At 38.6% G+C, this 22,389-nt stretch overlaps 1 protein-coding gene across 1 annotated transcript in view; it reads right to left on the reverse strand.

Annotated features, from left to right (window-relative positions):
- Nucleotides 1–22,389, reverse strand: part of MDN1 (midasin AAA ATPase 1) — a 173,180-nt gene that overhangs the window by 89,470 nt on the left and 61,321 nt on the right. Inside the window, exons 22-36 of the mRNA XM_042986808.1 lie at nt 22,258–22,368; nt 19,179–19,330; nt 18,485–18,663; nt 17,674–17,882; nt 17,362–17,508; nt 16,004–16,145; nt 14,263–14,397; nt 14,043–14,181; nt 13,304–13,442; nt 12,910–13,040; nt 10,804–10,948; nt 8,410–8,539; nt 2,591–2,809; nt 1,682–1,879; nt 101–309 (exon numbers count right to left, since the gene is read on the reverse strand). Of these exons, the coding sequence (XP_042842742.1) occupies nt 101–309; nt 1,682–1,879; nt 2,591–2,809; nt 8,410–8,539; nt 10,804–10,948; nt 12,910–13,040; nt 13,304–13,442; nt 14,043–14,181; nt 14,263–14,397; nt 16,004–16,145; nt 17,362–17,508; nt 17,674–17,882; nt 18,485–18,663; nt 19,179–19,330; nt 22,258–22,368 (2,385 nt within the window). The remainder of the gene's footprint in view (nt 1–100; nt 310–1,681; nt 1,880–2,590; nt 2,810–8,409; nt 8,540–10,803; nt 10,949–12,909; nt 13,041–13,303; nt 13,443–14,042; nt 14,182–14,262; nt 14,398–16,003; nt 16,146–17,361; nt 17,509–17,673; nt 17,883–18,484; nt 18,664–19,178; nt 19,331–22,257; nt 22,369–22,389) is intronic.

Raw genomic sequence — 22,389 nt, forward strand, 5'->3', positions numbered from 1 at the left:
ACTGAAAATGTCCTAACTATTTCTGAATAAGAAACTATAAACAGATACAAACATTACTCCCTACACTCATCCTCATCAGCTGTAGAATGACTAAGCTTACCGTCTGTTCTGACAAGTTGATTCGAACAAGGATGTTGCCTGAAGCCTTTGCTAATGCTGTCACCAAACTTGTCTTGCCCACACCAGGAGAGCCCTCCAGGAGAATGGGTTTATTCAATTTTGTAGCTCTTAAGAGCCTCTGGGCATTCATAGCAGTGGTGCCTGCACTGAGTGCATAGTCAGCAATATTATTCCTGTGAAGGACAGGTCCTTAAGTAGAGAAAAGAAAAGCCACATAGAAGATGAACATCAGCAAATCATATATACATGTCAAGCCAAGATTTTAAGAACCTACCAAGCAGACTTTCAGTCAGTGAAGTACCATCTGTGGTGAAAATGCTCAACCCTATTTCAACACTTCGCCACTTTTAGATTCATCAACTGCTTTAAAGCAATAGCCAGCAGCACACGTTCTTCAACTGTGCCTACTACTCAGATCTCTCCAGCTCTTACACCTATGCATAACTTAGGTCTATGCATACATACATAGGTCTTACTGCAAGCACACTTTTCCTTTCACAACCTACCTGGAATTACTTCAAGTACTTGTACGATTTACCTTTATAAATTGGTATCTTCCTAAAAATCAAGTGTATGCTAGGTGTATCAGCCACATGGTTCCATATAGGCAATTTCATCCAATGTTTTTAGGTCACCAAGACAATTCAGGATGCATCTTTAACCCATAATGTAACTATAATGCAGGCTAATAACAGTTTTATAGGGCTTAACATCTGTACTACTATGTCTCCTGGAATAAACTTTTCATATACCAATTTGGAGGGCTAGGAAAACATCTATTACACCTCAGCTATGGAAGCAGAAGCAAGGACCACTTCAGTCCCATGCCACTAACATATAGCTCCTACATAAGAGAATTAAATACTATGACAGTGACTTAGGGAACTTAAATCATTGATGCACCACCAGGGATGAAGAGTAGTACTGAAGAGGGAGAGAGAAAAGGGCTATATTCCATTCGGTCAGGTACCTGGGCTGATTTTGTCCACCAGTGAACCCCCAGTAACTGCCACTCTATGCATTTCAGACACTCAACAATTATTGATGTAGGGAGGGAGGAAGGGACAAGAAACAGATGACCCTGCTAGACAAGCAACAATCTTATTCATTCATTCATCCATTCACTCCATCAACAGACATTTTCTGAATGCCTGGGATTGCTCATGTCAGGTGCCAGGGAGAGGAAGATGAGTGACTCAAGTCCTCAACAGTTCACAAAACTGTTTTTGTAAGCAGTGATGAGGGTCATCCTCACGATGATACACCCTGGGCTGAATTATCACTATAGGAAAGCTCTTGTTTTAAGCACCAAATAAAAAATAAATGCATTTTATAAGACATTTTATTCATAGATTAAAAACTATACTTTCCCCTATTTTTACGTGCCAGTTATGTATTTTTAATCATTCATGCAATTATGATTGGTTATGCCAAGTCAGATTCTAATTCAGATAACTAGTTTGAAAATAATCAGAAGTAGGATACACTAAAAGTCACAACAAAAGTGAAGTACCCATGATCTACAAGAAGAGAACCTTTATTTATTTAAAATCATTCTTACCCCTTGGTATAAAAAATGGATGAATTCCCCAAAGGTTATCCATTCCAGTAAATTCTTTGGCCTTGAGTCTGTCATAAATCTTCAATTCATTTTTCTGACACTCTGTAAGTCTCACTATTTTGGAAAGTTTCTCGATTAGGAATTTCAGACATTCTTTGCGAGCCAAGAGAGCTGTACCAAACCCTGAGGAAGTTACCCCTAAAATAGAGAGATCAGACCATCAAACAACAGTATGACACCAAGCTTCCCAAATATGTACACATCAGGAGCTCTTGGGCAGTTTCCAGGGGAAATTAAACCTTAACTGAAGCATACCCAAAATATGATTGCTAGTGTAAACAGTCCAAAGGCAAAAGGTCTGCCCCTCCCATCCCAATAATTTACAGATTAGCAGCAGCTTATTCAGTAAAGCACCATGTACTCCATGATAAGTCCGTCTGGAGGAAGGAGTAATTAATGTGGTACTAGTGATCATTTTGGTTTATATCTCTAATCTTCACTGTTGAAAAAACAGAACTTAGTGAAATTTAAGATAATGTAGTAAACTTAAAAAAAACTAAAGGATTCAGGCCCATTCACTATAAATGACTATTCATGTTAAGAATTACCCAGTCCTCAGTCCTTTAGGAGCAAGGACATTTCCAACAGTCTTCTTTTTCTTCATAATCACTTCACATTTACCAGTTACCCTGGACTATAATCAATGTGAAGCTTCAGCCTATCTTTTACATCAACCACCTTTCAAAAAGAGTAGAAAGAAAAGAAAATCTATTCTGGGTCTTGGAAATGCTAGAGTTAAGTGATTTTACAAAGTATCTGGGTCAGAGGTCAGAGGTTTGGGCTTATTCCATTTCTTACTCCCCACTACCCTAACCTCCTGGTCCCCACACCAGCTAACAGACAACATACCTGAACCTATTCCATCTATGTACACCAGGCATGCAGCATGGACAAAAGATGTCACAGTGGAGATGGTCTCTGGCCGTTTCAAAGCAGCTTCCTCCCCCATTGTGTTCATGAAGTTAACCCAGGACAGGATATCTCTGATACTGACCACACACCTTCGGCCAAATTCTTGGTGGGCCAGCCATTCAATGAAATCCAGCATCACCTTAGCTATGTCAGCCCCTAAGACACAAGGAAGTAAAAAGCAATTTGGAACTGGTTATAATAAAACACTACAAAATAGGGGTTTGTAATGGAGGGCCCAGAAATGGCCTAAAAGAGGTCTGTGCTTCATGAGATTATATGCAAATTTTTGTGAATGTACATTACTGCTTTTTCTAAGGAGAGGGGGTCCATAGCTTTACTACATTACCAAGGGGTTCATGAATAGCATACCATACCTACCAAAAAAGAAAAATCACCTTGAGAATTACAGCCTAAGATGGAGCCCTGAAAACTACTCAAAGAAAGTATTCATTTGGTTCCTGTTCAGATACAATTTTTAAGTTAAGACACAATGATTTTAGAAAATACGTAAATTTTATTGTATTTTAAACTGATTCACTGGAATGGGGATGCCACATTTTCAGTGGCATTTAGTTCAGGCTTTTTCTTTTATTAAATTGATGCATCCCTCAGAATTCAGCAAATTAGAGGATTCATAAATTTTGTTCCATGATTTAAGTTAAAGGACTATTCTAATTATCACAATTTCATATTGTAAAATATTTGGAAATAAAATGCTTCTTAAGTAATGTAGATTTAAAGCAAAAACAATTTGTGGTGCCCGGGTGGCTCAGTTGATTAAGTGTCCTACTCTTCATTTTAGCTCATGATCTCACGATTTCCTGAGTTCAAGCCCCATGTCAGGCTCTGCGCTAGGCAAGAAGCCTGCTTAAGATTCTCTCTCTCCCTCTCATGAGGGCTCTGTCCAAAAAAAAAAAAAAAAAAAAAAAAGGCAGAGCAAAGCCAAGCCAATTAAATTTAGTAAGGCACTTTATGGAACTTCTGAAGCCAACAGTAAACATTTATCTATCTAATAAGTAGGAATACCAAAAATGTATTTTAAAAAAAGAAAATATGATGAGGAGGAATCAGCACTGCTATAATATAAAGTAGACCATTCAGCAATAGGCTTCAAGGCTACACTGCGAATTACTTAGAAAAAAACTAACTACAGAAAAAAAACACAAATGTTTACAAGACAATTGTAATTGACAATCTGATCCATTGTTAGAGGGGAATTAAACCATCACTATTGAACAGAAGTTCATCAGCTAAGGTAGATGGGTTCATATAGGGATTTTTTATAACAAATATTAAAAGGTAACCAAATATAGAAACCCACGCGAAAAATATATAATAATAAATGCTAATGTGTAAAATGACTAGGTTGGCTCAGGTGAGCATGCGACTTTTGATCTCGCATGCTCATGCGGGGTCATGAGTTTGAGCCCCACATTGGGCATAGAGATTACTTTAAAATAAAATAAAAATAAAAATAAAATGATTGGCATTTAAAAAAAATGTATCATAGAAAATGCTCATCACTAATAAAGAAAATGAAATTTTAGCTTACTCATTAAAGTAACAAGGATAAAACAATGGATTTCATTATATTTAGAAAAAAAAGAAAACCCCATGTTGAACTATCCCAAGCATGCACATTTACTAAGCTGCTGGTAGAATTATGAATGGGACCATCCTTCTGGAGAGCAACCTGGCCATAACCAATGAGAACTATGAATTTCCTTATTTCCACTTTTAGAAATACAATTCAAGGAAATAATTCTAAAAAATGTCATTTTAACAAAAACACAGTATCTTTAGATGTACTGTCATAAGAGTGTGAGACTGAGAAAAGCCCACATGCCCTTCAGAGGTCATTAAAAAAACAAAACAAAACACTGACTTAATGGAATCTTTTCTGCTTAGTTCATACTGTGGATGTATAGATAAAATTACTACCATAACTTGTGAACAAAAGTCCTACAGAAAGTAAGTAGAACTCAGGGGTATTTATATTTTTATTTAGATAATGCAGTAAGTATATCTTGAGTATTCTCAGCAGAATCAGAATTCAATTCAGAATTCATAATTAGTTGAAATATTAGATCCATTAAATCTTATGTATCTTTATAAAGAAAACCTGGAGGGGTGCCTGGGTGGCTCAGTCGGTTGGGCATCCGACTTCGGCTCAGGTCACGATCTCACGGTTCGAGAGTTCGAGCCCCGCATCGGGCTCCGTGCTGACAGCTCAGAGCCTAGAGCCCGTTTCAGATTCTGTGTCTCCCTTTCTCTCTGCCCCTCCCCTGTTCATGCTCTGTCTCTGTCTCAAAAATAAATAAACATTTAAGAAAAAAAAACAAAAACCTGGAAATAAAATCTTTACTTAGTTTCCCATTTTATAAATTTTTTTAACATTATTTTTGAGAGACAAGACAGAGCATGAGCAAGTGAGGAGCAGAGAGACAGGGAGACAGAGAATCTGAAACAGGCTCCAGGCTCTGAGCTGTCAGCAGAGCTCAATGCAGGGCTCAAACCCACAAACCATGAGATCATGACCTGAGCCGAAGGTGAACGCTTAACAGACTGAGCCACCCAGGCACCCCTCTAGTTTCCCATTTTATCCTGCACAGTTTTTTGCCCTTTCTTAAAAAGTTTATTTATTTATTTTTGAGAGAGAGAATGAGAGAGCGCATGGAGAAGGGGAGGGGCAGAGAAAAAGGGAGAAAGAATCCCAAGTAGGCTCTGCACTGTCAGCATGGAGCCTGATGCAGGGCTCGACCTCACAAACAGTGAGATCATGACCTGAGGCAAAAATCAATCAAGAGTTGGATGCTTAATCACTGAGTCACCCAGGCGCCTCTATACTGCACAGTTTGCTAAATCCTTTATTTATTTATTTATTTTTTTAGCGTTTATTTATTTTTGAGACAGAGAGAGACAGAGCATGAACAGGGGAGGGGCAGAGAGAGAGGGAGACACAGAATCTGAAACAGGCTCCAGGCTCTGAGCTGTCAGCACAGAGCCCAACGCGGGGCTCGAACTCACAGACCGTGAGATCATGACCTAAGCTGAAGTCGGACGCTTAACTGACTGAGCCACCCAGGCGCCCCTGTTAAATCCTTTTTTAAAAGTTTACTTATTTTGAGAGAGAGAGGGAGAGAGAGAGAGAGAAGGAGCAGGGGAGGGGCAGAAAGAGACAGAGAGAGAATCCAAAGCAGGCTCCACACTATCAGCACAGAGCCCAACTTGGGGCTGGAACTCACAAACCGTGAAATCATGACCTGAATTGAAACCAAGAATTAGACACTTAACTGACTGAGCCATCCAGGTGCCCCTGCATAGTTTTTAATAATGTTTTTACACTGTGCCAACCTGATTCATTTCCAGATGATAAAAATCAAGCCACTTCTCCCTTACTCTCCCTTGCTCTCTCAGGAACCCTAATGCTTCCCCAAAAAAGTTGCTGCGCTGTAGCCTACAGAGCTTATAGCAAACAAGCACCTTAAGATCAAGCAGCAAGGTTCAGAGTTAAGTCCTAGAGACCCCAGTACCAAATGGCGTGTGGAGAAACTGTTTGCTCAGTTAAGCATGAAGCCCACTAGTGATGGAGCAAACATGGCAGTGTAATGGCAGTTGCATTCTCTGCCATTCTTATCATAATCAAAATAACTCATAAAAGTAAGCAGCCCATAGAAGATAAAGAGGTTACATCCTAGGGGGATCCAGCCCCAACACAGAGCCAAAAGATAAACCATGCTTGTGTAGTAATTTGTTTTCTTCTTTAACCGAAATTCTCATAATAAATGCACCATTGCAAACAGCACACAACCAAGGTAAGTCAGGAGTTCTGAGTGTGGGCCTTGGACAAACGTTATTAGCATCAACTGAGAACTTATAGAAAGGCAAATTCTCATGTCCTACCCCAGACCAACTGAAACAGACACTCTAGGTGTGAGGCGCAGGAAGCTTTATTTCTACAAGCCCTCCAGGTGAGTCTGGAACTCAAAGAAGCAAATATCCTTTTACATTCTTTCAGAAACAGATAAAAGGAAGAGAAGAAAGAGAATAGAAATGACGAGATCCAAAAAACTATGTATTATGGCTTGAAATCAGACTGGATTCTTTTTTTTTTTTTTTTAATGTTTGTTTATTTCTTGAGAGAGAGAGACAGAGTGTGAGTGGGGCAGGGGCAGAGAGAGGGGGAGACACAGAATCCAAAGCAGGCTCCAGGCTCCAACCTGTCAGCACAGAGCCCGATTCGGGGCTTGAACTCACGAACTGCGAGATCATGACCTGAGCCAAAGTTGACACTTAACCAACTGAGCCACCCAGGCGCCCCAGAACTGGATTCTAAATTTAGCCATTCAATACACAAACACACAAACACACATCTCATGATAAATGTTAAGTGGACATATTATAATCGTTTCACAATAGGTACAAATATCAAATCATGTGGTATACCTAAAACTGATATGATGTTACGTGTTGATTATACCTCAATAAAAAAACATGCATGTAGGGGCACCTGGGTGGCTCCATCGGTTAAACACCCTACTCTTGATTTCAGCTCAGGTAATGATTTCATGGTTCATGACTTTGAGCCCTGGGTCAGGCTCTATGATGACACTGAGGAACCTGCTTGGAATTCTCTCTCTCCCTCTCTGTCCCTCCCACAGCACACGCACCCTCTCTCCCTCCCTCCCTCTCTCTCAAAACAAATAAATAAGCATTTAAAAAAATATATGCATATATACATCGAAGCAATTTAGGCTAAAGAACTTTATAATAAACGTTTTGACCCTTACCAGATATCTTAAAAATTGCTAAATCTAGGTTTTAGGTATACAGAAGTTTTTTAATATTATTTTATTTTCTTATGTTTGAAAATTTTTATAATGAAATTTTTAAATAAAGTTAATAATAAATTAGTTGATGATAAAGAAATGCAGTTTAAAAGTATATAAGCATTTTTGGGGCACCTGGGTGGCTCAGTTGGTTAAGCATCTGACCCTTAATTTCAGCTCATGTCATGATCTCACAGTTCATGGGATCGAGCCCCACATCAGGCTCCGTGCTGACAGCACAGAGCCTGCTTAGGATTCTTTCTCTCCCTCTCTCTCTGCCCCTCTCCTACTTGTGCTCTCTCATTCAAAATAAATAAACATAAAAAAATTTTTTCATAAAAATGTCTATAAACATTTTCTGAAGGTGGTAATGACTAAAATTTAAACCAAATCTTCCTCATCTCTGGAGAACAAATATACTTTAAATAAAGAGAGCCAATAGGTAAAACAAAAAAGCTAGAATTTAAAAACCTTGGTAAAGGAGGCAATATGAAGAAGGGACACTTAAGTGGAAGATAACAAATATCCTGTTTTTTTTTTATTTTTTTTTAACGTTTATTTATTATTGAGAGACAGAGAGACACAGAGTGTGAGCAGGGGAGGGGCAGAGAGAGAGGGAGACACAGAAGCCGAAGCAGGCTCCAGGCTCTGAGCTGTCAGCACACAGCCCAACACGGGGCTTGAACTCACAAACTGCAAGATCATGACCCGAGCCGAAGTTGCTCGCCCAACCGAGCTCATCCAGGCGCCCCCAAATAGCCTATTTTCTTACATCTATTTGTTCCCATTTCTCTATCTACTCTTCTCCTTTTAACATGCCAACATATATACACTGCTAATGTCCTATACAACACCTCTCATTCCCAACATACAATCCCCTCCACCTCATAACCACCATTACAACCTGTACCAACTGAAAAAACTCACCTTTATGATCTACTTTGCCCAGAGACAATCCTGGACGAAGGTTATGGCTGATAATCTGAATTAAATCTTCACGACCTGTGCTTTGTGGGCACCATATTTCTGTAAACCTGTTTCTTAAGGCAGGAGACAACTACAAGAAACAAAAATTTCAATATGAATGGATACTTATGAGGAAAGTTAGAGAACAAATCCTTTAAAGAAATGTTAGCTGTGAGTCTAACAAATACCAAATGTTCCTCTTATTATCTCTACTAGAAGGTACAATTTATTAAACGTCTACTTTGTCCTGGCTCCTTCCATATGTCATCTCATTAATCTCTACCACACCCCCCAACACCACATTCCCATCACTTTCTTTATAGACATACAGAACTTCAAGGTTTTATAGAGTAAATGGTGTAAGTTGAATTCTAGCCCCAGTGGGTGATTCCCAAACCTGAATACTTTCCCCTAAGCAAAGGCCATTCCTTTACCTTCAGTTACAAAACCAGTGTTTTAGAGAAAATAAATGCTATTGTGCGATAAGGGGAGAGCTGTCTGAAGTCAGAGAAAACATCTTCTAAGTGGCTCAAAGAGGAGCAGCCAAATTAGTAAGGAGGTACGTATTTTACCTCTTGCATAACAAAGAATTGTTAGTTCTTCCAGTCTTATGGCCTTTGCTCTCAAAATGGATTCCTCTTACCCTTCCCCTATTAATAAGCATTTACAATGCCATATATGCACATAACTATTAGTTTATCATTGCTTGCCTATAACTTGATAAGCTCCATCCATCTATCTGGCCTACTGCAACAGGACCAGGAGCAATGCCTATACCCAGGAGCAGCTCAACCAAGACCCAGTGAATGTGTGAGTGTTTCCTGTTGCCATCCTAGACAAGCAGTGCTTCTGGTCTTCAGCATTCTACCTCACTCTGCTTGCTAGGTGTGCAAAAACAAAAAAGAGCTTTCCCTTAGGTAAAAGTTGGCAATCTTTTTCTAAGAAAAACTTAAACTATCTTAACCTAAGCTAACACACACAATGTCAAAATCAGATCTTTCTACGAGATTTCCATTTGCCAAGGAACCATTTTGTTTTGGTTTTTTTAATGTTTATTTAATTTTGAGAAAGAGACAGAGTGCAGTTGGCAGGGGGAGGGAGACAGAATCCAAAGCGGGTTCCAGGCTCTGAGCTGTCAGCACAGAGCCCAACAAAGAGCTCGAACTCACGAACTGTGAGATCATGACCTGAGCCAAAGACGGACGCTTAGCCGACTGAGCCACCCAGCCAACCCAGGAACCAGTTTTCACATTATGTTTGAAGCTGTGATATACTTTATTACGTCTCTTAAGAACATTTCAAGAGGCACAGCAATAATCTTTCTTGTTACACTACAGAGGAAAATCAAGCCCAAAACATCATGTTCACATTTCAGGGGTATCCACCAAATTACCAAGATTTTTAATTACTTTCATTCACAATCAACCTCCGTTCTCATCATCCCTGACCTATCACCACATTACCATTTTCCTAACTCTAACAGACCAGGATCGACACAGAGGAAGACTTCTCTACTGAGAGGCTTCATGAACCTGAAAGCTATGGTGTTCAGGGTATGGGATCCTGGCTGAATCCTAACACTACCCCCATGAACAGAAGGAACTGCTTTCCACCCTCTCCTTTACCAATAGTCTAAGCATAACCCACAAATCCTTGGAGAGAACAGATAGGCTCCACCTGCAAAACCAGAAGAGGTTCCTGGCTGCAACATTTTTGTCACTCTAAAATCACTCAAAGCCACACTCGTGTTTAAGAAAGGAGACTCCAGAAGCAGAGTTTAAGATTAAATTAAAAAGATTAAATTTCAGTTTCAGAGCAATGGGCAGCTCAGTCAGTTGAGCGTCTGACTCTAGATATCAGCTAAGTCGGGATCTCACTGTCATGAGATTAAGCCCAGTGTTGGGCTCTGTGTTGAGTGGAGCCTTCTTGGGATTCTCTCTCTCTGCCTCTCTCCTGCTGGTGCCCTCTCTTGTGCATGTGTGAGCTCTCTCTCTCAAAATAAACTTTAAAAAAATAGATTAAATTTCAGTTTCATCTTTTCTCATCCATGAAAGTAGGAAAATAACTTTCATGCAAAGTTCTTGTGAGAATTTGTTATGGTGACATGTAAAGAGTTGAGTTGGGCAAAGCGACTGACACAATGAAATTTCAGACACATACACACCATGAGATGTAAAAATAAGGAAATGTTTTTGTCAGACTTCAATTTTGTAATAATTCTAAACTATCTTTCTAGGCATTAAATTATTACCCAATATAAAATTCCAAATGCATTTTTACATATTATATTTACAGCTACCAGTGAACTGAGGTCAAAACCTGGAAAAAAATTATGCTTCAGGAACACAATTTTACCTCTTTTTTTCCAAAGTCGCCCCCAGGGTTCATGGTTGCTAAGATACGGAATTTCTTCCCAGCAGTCAACAGCTCTACCTCATTATCCTTGTCTTCTACACTGCCTTTTTCAGCTAATACCAAGGACTTTTCCACTTCAAGGACACTAAAAGAAAAATCGGAGAATTAAGATTAGAAAAGGCTCATGTACTCATTTTGTGGTCTTCAACATTCTTTTAAAAAGGAAAAAAGTTATCTCTTCTGCTGAGCTTTCACTTTAATAATTTCCTACCACAAATTTTTACATGACTCATTATCCCAATTCCTGTGTAATGGAACAATATTTCTGATCGAAAGAAAAAAAATTCCTTTTATCCATTTGTTTTAAAAATGCACAAAAATGCATTAAAAAAATACTCCATGCAAATATTCATGGCGGCATTATTCATAAAAGTAGAAACAACACAAATACCATCAAGTGCTGAGTAGATAAAAATATGGTATAACTATACACTGGAATACTCTTAGGAATAAAAAGGAACAAACTACTAACATAGGTTACAACATGGATGAACCTCAAAACGATGCAAAATGAGAGAAGAATCAATTTATATGAATGTGCTGAAAAGACAAATCTTTTCTCTTTTTTTGCAGAAAGTAAATTTTGCAGAAAGTTGCCTGGAGCAGGAGATGGCATCAGAAGTATACTGTAAAGGGGCTAAATAGATGCATCCTTCTGTGATGGCAGAAATATAAAACTGGGTTGTGGGGTCTCAAAACTCAGTAAATTTACTAACCTATTGAATTATACATTTAACATGGATACATTTTATGGTGTGCAAATTAAACTTCAAAAAAGAAAAATAGATATACATCAAAATTCATACTGGTCTGAGACTTTGAGGCCTTGCAGCCATAACATTTAGAATTCTGATTCTAGTTCTTTCAAAGAATTTAGATAATGGTCACATAAAATTTGCCTTAAAAAAGTTGTAGGGGCACCTGGGTGGCTCAGTCGGTCAAGCATCTGACTTCAGCTCAGGTCATGATCTCATGATTCATGAGCTCCAGCCCCATGTTGGGCTCTGTGCTGACAGCTCGGAACCTGGAGCCCACTTCAGATTCTGTGTCTCCCTCTCTCTCTCTGCCCCTCCCCTGCTCATACTCTGTCTCTCTGTCTGAAAAATAAACACCAAAAAAAAAAAAAAAAAATTAAAAAAAAAAAAGTTGTAACTTGGGCTCATTTGTTTTAGCCCCGACACACCACAGTGCCATCTTTCTGATTACTGACAGCAAAACAGAAAAACTAGGCCCCTTAAAGGACCCTGAGTGCTAAAGTCAAAACAAAACACAAAAACAGTAATTCATTATTATTTTCAAATATTTACTATGCACCTATGGAGAATATTACTGTGCACAAGAATTAATATCTATAAAAACCAGACCAGTAAAACAGTATGGAGGTACCTCAAAAAATTAAAAATAGAAGTACCATATGATCTAGTAATTCCACTACTGGATATTTACCCAAAGAAAATGGAAACACTAATTCAAAAAGATATATGCACCTCTATTATTTACTTTAGCATCATTTACAACAGCCAAATTGACAAGCAGTCCAAATGTCCACCGATAGATGAATGATTAGAGAAAACATGGTATATATACATATAGAATGGAATATTATTCAGCCATAAAAAGGAATGTAATCCTGCCATTTGCAACAATATGGATAGAACCAGAGGGTACAATGCTAAATTAAGTAAGTCAAAGAAAGACAAATATAATGATTTCACTCCTAAGTAGAATTTAAGAAAAGAAACAAAGAAAAAAAGAGACAAACCAAGAAACAGACTCTTAACTATAGAGAAAAAAACTGATGGTTACCAGAGGAGAGGTAGTTGGGATGGGTGAAATAGTTGAAGGAGATTAAGAGTATACGTATCACGATGAGCACTGTGTAACATATAGATTACTGAATCACTACATTATACACCTACCTGAAACTAATATAACACTGTGTTAACTAGATGGGAATTTTTTAATCTTTAAATTAGTTTAAAAAAATAAATAAATAACCAGACCATCACAAACATCAAGCACAGGGTAAATCTCTTACACATATACCTATTGAGTCTTTCCAGAACAGAGTCGTCAGCCAGTGAGATTTCATCCAAGAGAAAAAAGCCATCCTCCTTCATGGCCAGAACTAGAGGACCATCATGCCACTCAAAAAGCCTTGATGTATCAATTTCTTCCTACAATTTGGAAAAGAGGGGTGTGAAATTAAAGAGCAGATGGCTCCACAAGATTCTGCAGAAATTAAGGGTCTAAACATAAGGAAGAAAGCCTGTACAACAGGATGCTCATGAAGGCCTCTTGTAGACAAGTGAAAATCTAAAGATACGTATCAAACCTCAAATCAAAAATCTCACCATAAACAAATTCCACAGCTGATTCATGCACAGAACCAACTGCAGTTCTTCAAATGAATAAACACATCATTTATTACTGGACAAACCTTGTCCTTTGGCTTCTGTCTCACTGGTCGCAGCCCTCCCAGGAAATCCGATGTCTCCATGTGTAAGTGGCAGTTAACAGAGTATAGTTTCTGATTTGCCAAGCCTGCAAACATCTGACAGACAGTAGTTTTCCCACACCTGTTAAGAAATACACACCAGATTAGTAAGGACCATAAATTCCAAACACACACCCACAAACACCCCAGTGAGCAAAAGAGGGGAGCCCTGGTGAGGGCCTCACTAGAGCAGACACTGCAGGCCAACCCAGGACCTCTGCACCCTGGGCTAAGGGTACCCTTCCCCCAAACACCCACACCCTACAACGTTCCTTATCTAGAAAAGCAAATACTGCATGAATTTCATTCTTTCCTACTTCTAATAACAACAACCAATGGATGGGAGAGAAATCCAATCCTTACAGACTTTCAAGTGATAGTATCTCATCTGCTGTTCTGTATATGTCTATAGAATGAATGTCACGATTCAGAAGAATTACAAAGAAAAAAAACTGCTCTAATGATAATAATGCAAGAAACCTTTTTTTCCATCACAAAAGTCTGAAGGAAAAGTAAACAATAGACCTCTTACGTGCCCTTTAAAAAAAAGAGGAAGGGAGAAAAGGAAAAGAAAAAACAAAGATTGTATTCCTGATAACCCTTCAGAGATAACTCAAGTACTCCCATGGAACTGAACTGATCCATCATAATGAGTTACAGTCACAGAAGCAGAGGAACTTACCCAGTGTCCCCAACCAGTAGCACTGGTTCACCAAATTCCAGCGCCCTTCCTACCAGCATCACCAGTCTCCGCATGCCCTCAGTCCACACAATGTGGCTGAACTCAGATTCCAACATGGATACCCGAGTGGACAATTTACCTATAAAAGGCAGAATAAATATTTAGCTTCTAGTAAGAGTACAACTCAATTCATTTTCTCTGGATATTTTGACCTACTCACTCAGTAATTTTAAGACATTTTCTTTGGAGAAAAGGGATTGAGGACACAATTTTTTCTTGAAATGTTTTTCAATAACTTCTTGAATCACATCAATTTCCTCCTGCTTCCTGACTCGGCCTGCGAGCAGCATAAAACCTAAAAAAAAGAAAGAAACAAAGAAACAAAGAAAGAAGTCATCAAGTGCCAAGTTATAATACCAAGGGATGTTCAGATTACGGAACAACAGGAACTCTTATAAGCTTGCAGGTGGAGAGGGTATCTAAAGAACTACTCTGGACAATTGGGAAAACCTACTGCAAATAACCAAATTTGGATGCCTTGTGTCCCAGCAACAGGACTTCCAGGTAGACCCAAACACAAATAAACATGTGTGCACCAAAAGATATATAGAGGAAAGTTCAGGGCAGTTTAATTCATAACAGCTAAAAAGGGGAAATAACCCAAACGTCCATCAACAAGAGAATGAATAAATATATTACGGTATCTCTGTACAACGGGTTACAATAATAAGAAAAAAAAATGAAGTCCTGATACACAGAGCAGCGTGACTGAACCTCACATTAGACTGAGTGAAAAGCCAAGTCTAAGGAGTACATACTGCATGACACTAGTTGAAGCTCAAGCACAGGCAAAATCAAAGCAGTGGTGATAGATGTCAAAGCAGTGGTTACCTCCAAGGGAGGTTAAGACTGGCAAGAGCCATGAAGGAATCTTTTGAGGCACTGAAAAATATTCTTTTTTTTTTTTTTTAATTTTTTTTAACGTTTATTTATTTTTGAGACAGAGAGAGACACAGCATGAACAGGGGAGGGGCAGAGAGAGAGGGAGACACAGAATCGGAAGCAAGCTCCAGGCTCTGAGCCATCAGCCCAGAGCCCGATGCGGGGCTCGAACTCGCGGACCGCGAGATCGTGACCTGAGCTGAAGTCGGACGCTTAACCGACTGAGCCACCCAGGCGCCCCTGAAAAATATTCTAAACCTTGGTCTAGATGATGATTCACATGGACACATACATATGTAAAAAAAATATATCTTCCTTGTACATGAAAAAATAGAGCACTGCATTCATTTTACTGTACGCTATACCTTGACTAAAAAGTTTTCCCTTTAAAGTTTTCTAAAAAATGTGTTCCTCCATCTATCTACTCTTTACAAGAAAAAAAAAAAAAAAACTCTCAAGGGTTAGTTGTACTCTCCTTATTAAGGATTCTATTAATGACTCATTAGTACCTTTCAAATCAGAAAATCCTGAATGCTTTCTTTCCTAGGATATAGAGAAACATATAAATTCTCCCCATGCATTAAACCAAAATGACCAATCAGGAGTCTCATGACATAACTGCTTTCTCTCAAAACTCTGAAATTACCTGACCAAACCTGTCAGCTTTCTGTATAAGACAGAAGCAGCACTATCCATGGTTACCGAGTCGCAGATAAATGGTCAACAGAGACACCACCAGCCATTTGCCTAAAGTCTTATGGGCACTGTGCCCCTATCTGACTCCTACATGGAGGCACCTAAACCAAAGAGAAAACTGTAAAAATCCAAACATATTAACACAGATGCCTACAGAAAAGAACCATTTTCAAAAGCACTTTGCACTTGAGGGAGAAAGACTAAATCTGGAATACCTAGTAAAATATGTCTATAGATCACAATTTGGGAAAAACTTATTTTAATAAGAAAGTTAAATATCTAACATAACTAAACGGTTTGAGAACATCTGATTGAAAACATACCATCATTGGCTAAATGCTGTAGCCAGTCATACTCTTTCTCAGTCTGTTCAGCCAATCTGTATCTTTCAGCCCATCGAAACAGATCACGAAGGGTGATGAAGCCCTGTTTTCCAGCAAACACTGAAGAACTTCTGCGATAGGACTATTACAATATCAAAACAAATGAAAAAGGGTGATGGCAAGCACACTGTACAACCTATATAAAATTTTTTAGCAAACATAAGCTCCCATGAAAATGGTTCATCCCAGCGCGGCTGGGTGGCTCAGTCGGTTAAGCATCCAACTTCAGCTCAGGTCATGATCTCATGTCTTGTGGGTTTGAGCCCCACGTCGGGCTCTGTGCTGACAGCTCAGAGCCTGGAGCCTGCTTCAGATTCTGTGTCTCCCTCTCTCTCTCTGCCTTTCCCCTGCTCATACTGTGTCTCTCTCTCAAAAACAAACATTAAAAGAAATTTTTTTTAAAGTAAATGGAAAGTAATCCTTTGAAGATAAATATTCAAACTCATACATAAGAATATTAACAATGGAATTTCAAATCACAACACCAAAAAAAAAAAAAAAAAAGGAATTCCATCTCCTATATCATACAGAAAAAGTTATGAATACAAATGGTGGCAAACATTATTCCCATAATTTGGGAACACAGAGGAGTATAACTGCTAATTATTATTAGCTTTCTAGAAGGTAAATGTGTATTAATTCTGATAACACTTCTAACACCTTAAAATGGGATACAAAAAACAAAAAGTGTAGCTTTGCATAGTTGACAAGGCCGAGACATGAAAAAGGTATGTTTAGTTACGTCCATTCAAGGACTAGCTCCATTTAAAAAATAAAAACTATAGTTTGTCAATGCCAAAACCCAACCTAAACAAAATGTTCCAACATTATCAACAAGTAGGGAACTGTTATCACATACAATTATGAGAAAATTTTTAACACGATATTAAATTATTCATTTATAAAACCAAAAAGTGGATATTTTTTTTAAAAAAATTTTTTTTAACATTTATTTATTTTTGAGACAGAGACAGAGCATGAACAGGGGAGGGGCAGAGAGAGAGCGAGACACAGAATCTGAAATGGGCTCCAGGCTCTGAGCTGTCAGCACAGAGCCCGACACGGGGCTCGAACTCACGGACCGTGAGATCATGACCTGAGCCGAAGTCGGACGCTTAACCGACCGAGCCACCCAGGTGCCCCCCAAAACTGGATATTAACAGAACACATTTTAAAGATACTATCTGTACTGTGAGAAAAAAAAAAATTAACAGACGGGAGAAGGCTATCAAATTTTAAATTTTGATCATCAAATATAATCAATACATTCCATTTGAAACTAAGTGATAGTGAAATACCTGAAGGTCCAGCATGACTTTAACCAACTTGCTACAATAGGAGGGTGGCAAACTACAGCGCTTATGCAAGATTGTCTCCAGCTCAGAGCTAGGCAGTTCATCAAAATGCAGCTCCACAAACCGATTCCTGAAGGCTCTAGAAAGCACCTAGGAAACACATCAGAAAAAAACAGTTTCCAAAACAGAGGCTCTGCTATTCACCAGAAAAAGAAAAACCCTTCAAAAGAAGCAAAAAAAAAAATTTCAGTCTTATCAAGGAAGATTTACCACTCAATGGGGTAACAAATGGAGTAAAAGGCAAATGCTACACACCTTTCTGCCTCCATAAAGTCCTGGGGGATTTTGGGTAGCAAAAAGCATGAACCGAGGGTGAGCTTTAACAACTTCTTGTGTTTCTGTGATGAGCAATTCACGGTTATCATCCAGTAATCTGTTCAGTGCCTCTAACACATCGGTAGGGGCCAAATTTAATTCATCTAAAATAATCCAATAGCCCTTTCTCATAGCATCAATAAGAATACCTTAAAAAACAAACACTGAGAATTAGTACATAAGTTAGTCTAAGGTTTTAAAAAAATGTAATATACAAATCAACCAATACTAGAACATTAAATTTCAAAACAAATTACTCCCTACAGTTAGTCATGCCTCAAGATAACTTGTGACACTGAGTTATCAAGGAAGCACAATTTTTAATCAAAGTAATCCTTTTTATTTCACACAGAAGGGGAGTTAAGGCTGACACATATCACATTTTCAACTTATTCCACCCCGCCCCCCGCAGTCCAATTTCATTTAAATTACCACATTCCCATATCTATTCTCAGCTTCCCCTCTGTTCAACATTCACCCCGTTCTTCTGAGTCTCTAGGAAATGAAGTAGCAGTTCAACTGCACTCTACAAAACTTGGCAGTAGTCCTGTGTACAACTGATGAGATCAGTGGGGCTCAAAGGAAGCTGGACCCCTCACCATCATTCTTTAACCAGGGAAATCAGAAAAAAAGAAAAACCAGCTGTTATGGCAAAGGTCATGTACCTCAATTGGAAAGGATAAAGATTACCTGGGGAAATGGGTTTCAAAGAATGAATATCCACACACATGGAATGAAATAATAATCCTACCTTCTTTAAACACAAGCTTCCCTGAAGAGTCAGATGTGTAACAACCAATATACTCCTGAATATCTGTGTGTTCGTGATTGTTAATACGCACACAATGGTTACCAGTAGCTGCTGCCAGCCACCGGATCAGGCTTGTTTTACCAACTGATGTCTCTCCCTGAATCAACACTGGATAGGTTCTTCAAAACATGAAACAATAAACCAATTTAAGAAAAAAAAGAAAGAAAGAAACCAGAATTAATTCAAGTAGTTTTAAAAAAGAATACAGAATTTATCAGCATAAAAGAATATGTTTATATACCTATGCATCACTAATGGAATGTTTCTTAAGTTCTGAGAAATTTCTATATAAAAATGGTTCCTTAAAAAATACAGAGGAAAACAATCTCAACCTTTCTTGCGGTACTTATGAGAAACAGTAAATGGGACTAGCTGTTACTCACTTAAATAATGGGAGGAGACAAGTATTCATCAGCCCAATACTGGAAAGCAACTTTAAAGATGGCCAAAATAATTGGTGGGTGTTGCTCCCACCAAAGGTATAACTAGAACAATGCTTTGTGCCAGGAGAAAAGCGACACATAGCCAGCGAACAACAAATACAGCACTTGGAAAATTATGGAAGTAAGACTAGAATGTCATTAACACCCATTCTGGTAAAGCTTCAGAGCAGCAAGAGAAAAGGTCCACATACCCTGCAGAAACCACTCGGACTATGTCTCTCAGGTTTAGCTTAACAGAAGACGTAAGAATGTAGGTCTCATCTATTGTAGGTTCCCTGTCTCCCACCGAAATCCAGTATCCTTCGACTTGGATAAGACGACCTCCTTTTGGTTCTGGAATAGGCTGAAAGACACAAGTTAGAGAAATAACCCCATAGTCCAATGACAACTATGGCTTTCTTTCAGAAAGGAGTGTAAGGTAGGAAAAGAAATTATCACCAAGAATGCTGCCCTGTTCTGAATGCTTTCAGCATTAAAGCCATAGGTGAAATGTGAAAATAAATTACTCTGAGGAATGAGATCAAAACAATTACACGTGACACATACTCGTGTTAAAATCCAGGTGGGTGGTAGGTGTGTATGGGGAAGAAACTGAATCAAGTAAGTTCTCAAATAATTTATGATTCAGTTCTTTTCTTTCACCTATTAAATTTCCCACTCTGATGAAGTACTTTGATCAAAAACATGTACTTCATATAAACCATGTTCCTAAAAACAGGACCAACATTGAATTGAGGGAAATGGCCTTTGCATTATTACATCCTGGACTTCCTGGAAGACATTAAACAAACAAACAAACAAATAATAAAAGCCACCATCTAGAGAAATTAATCTATTCAGAATAATATTGTGGGGGCACCTGGGTGGCTCAGTCAATTAAGCATCCGACTTCAGCTCAGGTCATGATCTCACGGTCCATGGGTTCGAGCCCCACATCTGGCTCTGTGCTGACAGCTCAGAGCCTGGAGCCTGCTTTGGATTCTGTGTCTCCCTCTCTCTCTGCCCCTCCCCTGCTCATGCTCTGTCTCTCTTTGTCTCAAAAAATAAATAAAAAATATTAAAAAAAAATTAAAAAAAAAAAGAATAATATTGTGGATGACAGCATAATCTTTTGAATATATGAAGTTGATTTCTACAAAACTCTCATTTTCATAGATCAAAAATGGTGAGATCTATAACTACAAAGAAGTGCTCTCCTCAAACATTTAGTTCCCTAACTTGAAGCACCATTGCAGTTACTGCTTTTAAGGGCTCCTCTACTGAGCTCAGGAGCAGTGGGGAAAAAGAATATTTAAGCCTCCAATCACGTGTAACCATGAGGAACACACACAAAAAAAATGGCATTGAGATAATAAAGCAAGCTTGAGTCTTTTTTTCAATGTTTTCATGTTTTACCAAAAGTAAATATTCATGTGTTACGTGTATAATTTTTACAGTTTATTTATGTTGAGAGACAGAATGTATGTGCATGTGGGGCACCTGGCTGGCTCAGTTGGTTGGGCAGCCGACTTCAGCTCGGGTCATGATCTCGCGGTCCATGAGTTCGAGCCCCGCGTCGCGCTCTGTGCTGACAGCTCAGAGCCTGGAGCCTGTTTCGGATTCTGTGTCTCCCTCTCTCTGACTCTCCCCCGTTCATGCTCTGTCTCTCTCTGTCTCAAAAATAAATAAACGTTAAAAAAAAAGTAAAAAAAAAAAAAAGAATGTATGTGCATGTGAATGGGGGAAGAGACAAAGAGAGAGAAAAGAAAACTTCCAAGCCCCAACATAGGGCTTGATCTCATGAACCAAACCATGAGATCATGACCTGAGCCGCAATCAAGAGTTGGACGCTTAACTGAGCCATGCAGGCGCCCCATTTGTATAATTTTTAAAGAGGAAAATATATTGAATCTAAAGTAGTCCTAAGTCCCTAAGGCTCTTTCTTCCTACAAAGGAATGAATCAACATAAAAAAGCATTTATTTGGTAAACTTACTCTGCATCTTTCAGTCCTATGTTATCCTATAATTTCCTTTGTCAAACTGAAATAGTTGCATTTTAATTTAGAAATTTTTTATTTTAGAGAGAACATGAGAGAGAGAATGTGCACAAATGGGGGAGGGGCTAGTGAAAGGGAGGAGTTGGGGGAGGGAGAAACCCAAACAGGCTCCATGCTCAGCACAGGGCTCGATCCCATGACCCTGAGATCATAACCTGAGCCGAAATCAAGAGTTGGGCACTCAACCGAGTGACACAGGCAACCCAGTTACTGTGTTTAATGGGGGGGGGAAGCCCAACCATCAATCAGATGTGAAGTGTGTACACAAATTATGGTACAAGCAACAAAATACTATGTAACCTTTAGAAACCATGTCACAGTGATCTCGGGTACAGAAACAAAACTATATCCAGTATACAGTTAGGCTAAGAAAAGAAGCTACAGAACAGTCTTATGAGATGGTCCTTTTTAATTTTTTTTTAAATTTCATTTATTTATTTTGAAACAGAGAAAGAAAGAATAAGTGGGGGAGGGGCAGATAGAGGACAGAGAAAGAACCCTAAGCAGGCTCCATGCTCAGTGTGGTGCTCTATGCAGGGCTCAATCTCATGACTCAGATCACAACCTGAGCTGATATCAACAGCTGGGCACTTAACCAACTGAGCCACCCAGGTGCCCCAAGATGATCCTTTTAAAATCATTTATATTAGGTATGTGTATTAGAATTTGACTCTAAGTGGAGTAAGTCAGAAAGACAAATGCCATATGATTTCACTCATATGAGTCTGAAGAAACAAACAAAAAACAACAAAAAGACAAACCAAAAAACAGACTCTTAACTATAGAGAACAAACTGATGATTACCAGAGGGGAAGCGGGAGTGTGGATGGGTAAAACAGATGAAGGGATTAAAAGAAAACTCACTGTGATGAACACCGAATAATGTATAGAATTTTTGAATCACTATATTGTACACCTGAAACTAATAGAACACTGTAGGTTAAATAGAAATTAAAATAAAAACAAGAAAGAATTTGCCTTGGTAAATCTATACACACAGTCAGAATGTGAATATATAAGAAAATAAAAACATACATAATTTAGGTGGAAATGACTATAAGGCTTAAATCTCTAAAGAGTAGGAGTAGGATTATTGGGAATTTGCACCATCTAAGACACCCTCTAATATTTAAATCTTTTGCAACAGATTACTTCTGCAAAAAAAAAAGCTGAAAAGTTGATAATTCAGCCATTCATTTACATTAAACAAGTCAAAAACATCAAAAAACATACCTGCTTCAGCAGACTTTTTACACTGCCAGAGATAAGGTGTTGACAAATGAGCTTCTGAACTACTGGATGTGATGCCCTATCAAGCTGTGTTAAGAAACCCAAACAAAAGCCCTAGGGAAAAAAAAGAACAAA

Source organism: Panthera tigris, chromosome B2 (genome assembly GCF_018350195.1).
Source record: "Panthera tigris isolate Pti1 chromosome B2, P.tigris_Pti1_mat1.1, whole genome shotgun sequence".
Lineage (NCBI taxonomy): Eukaryota > Metazoa > Chordata > Mammalia > Carnivora > Felidae > Panthera > Panthera tigris.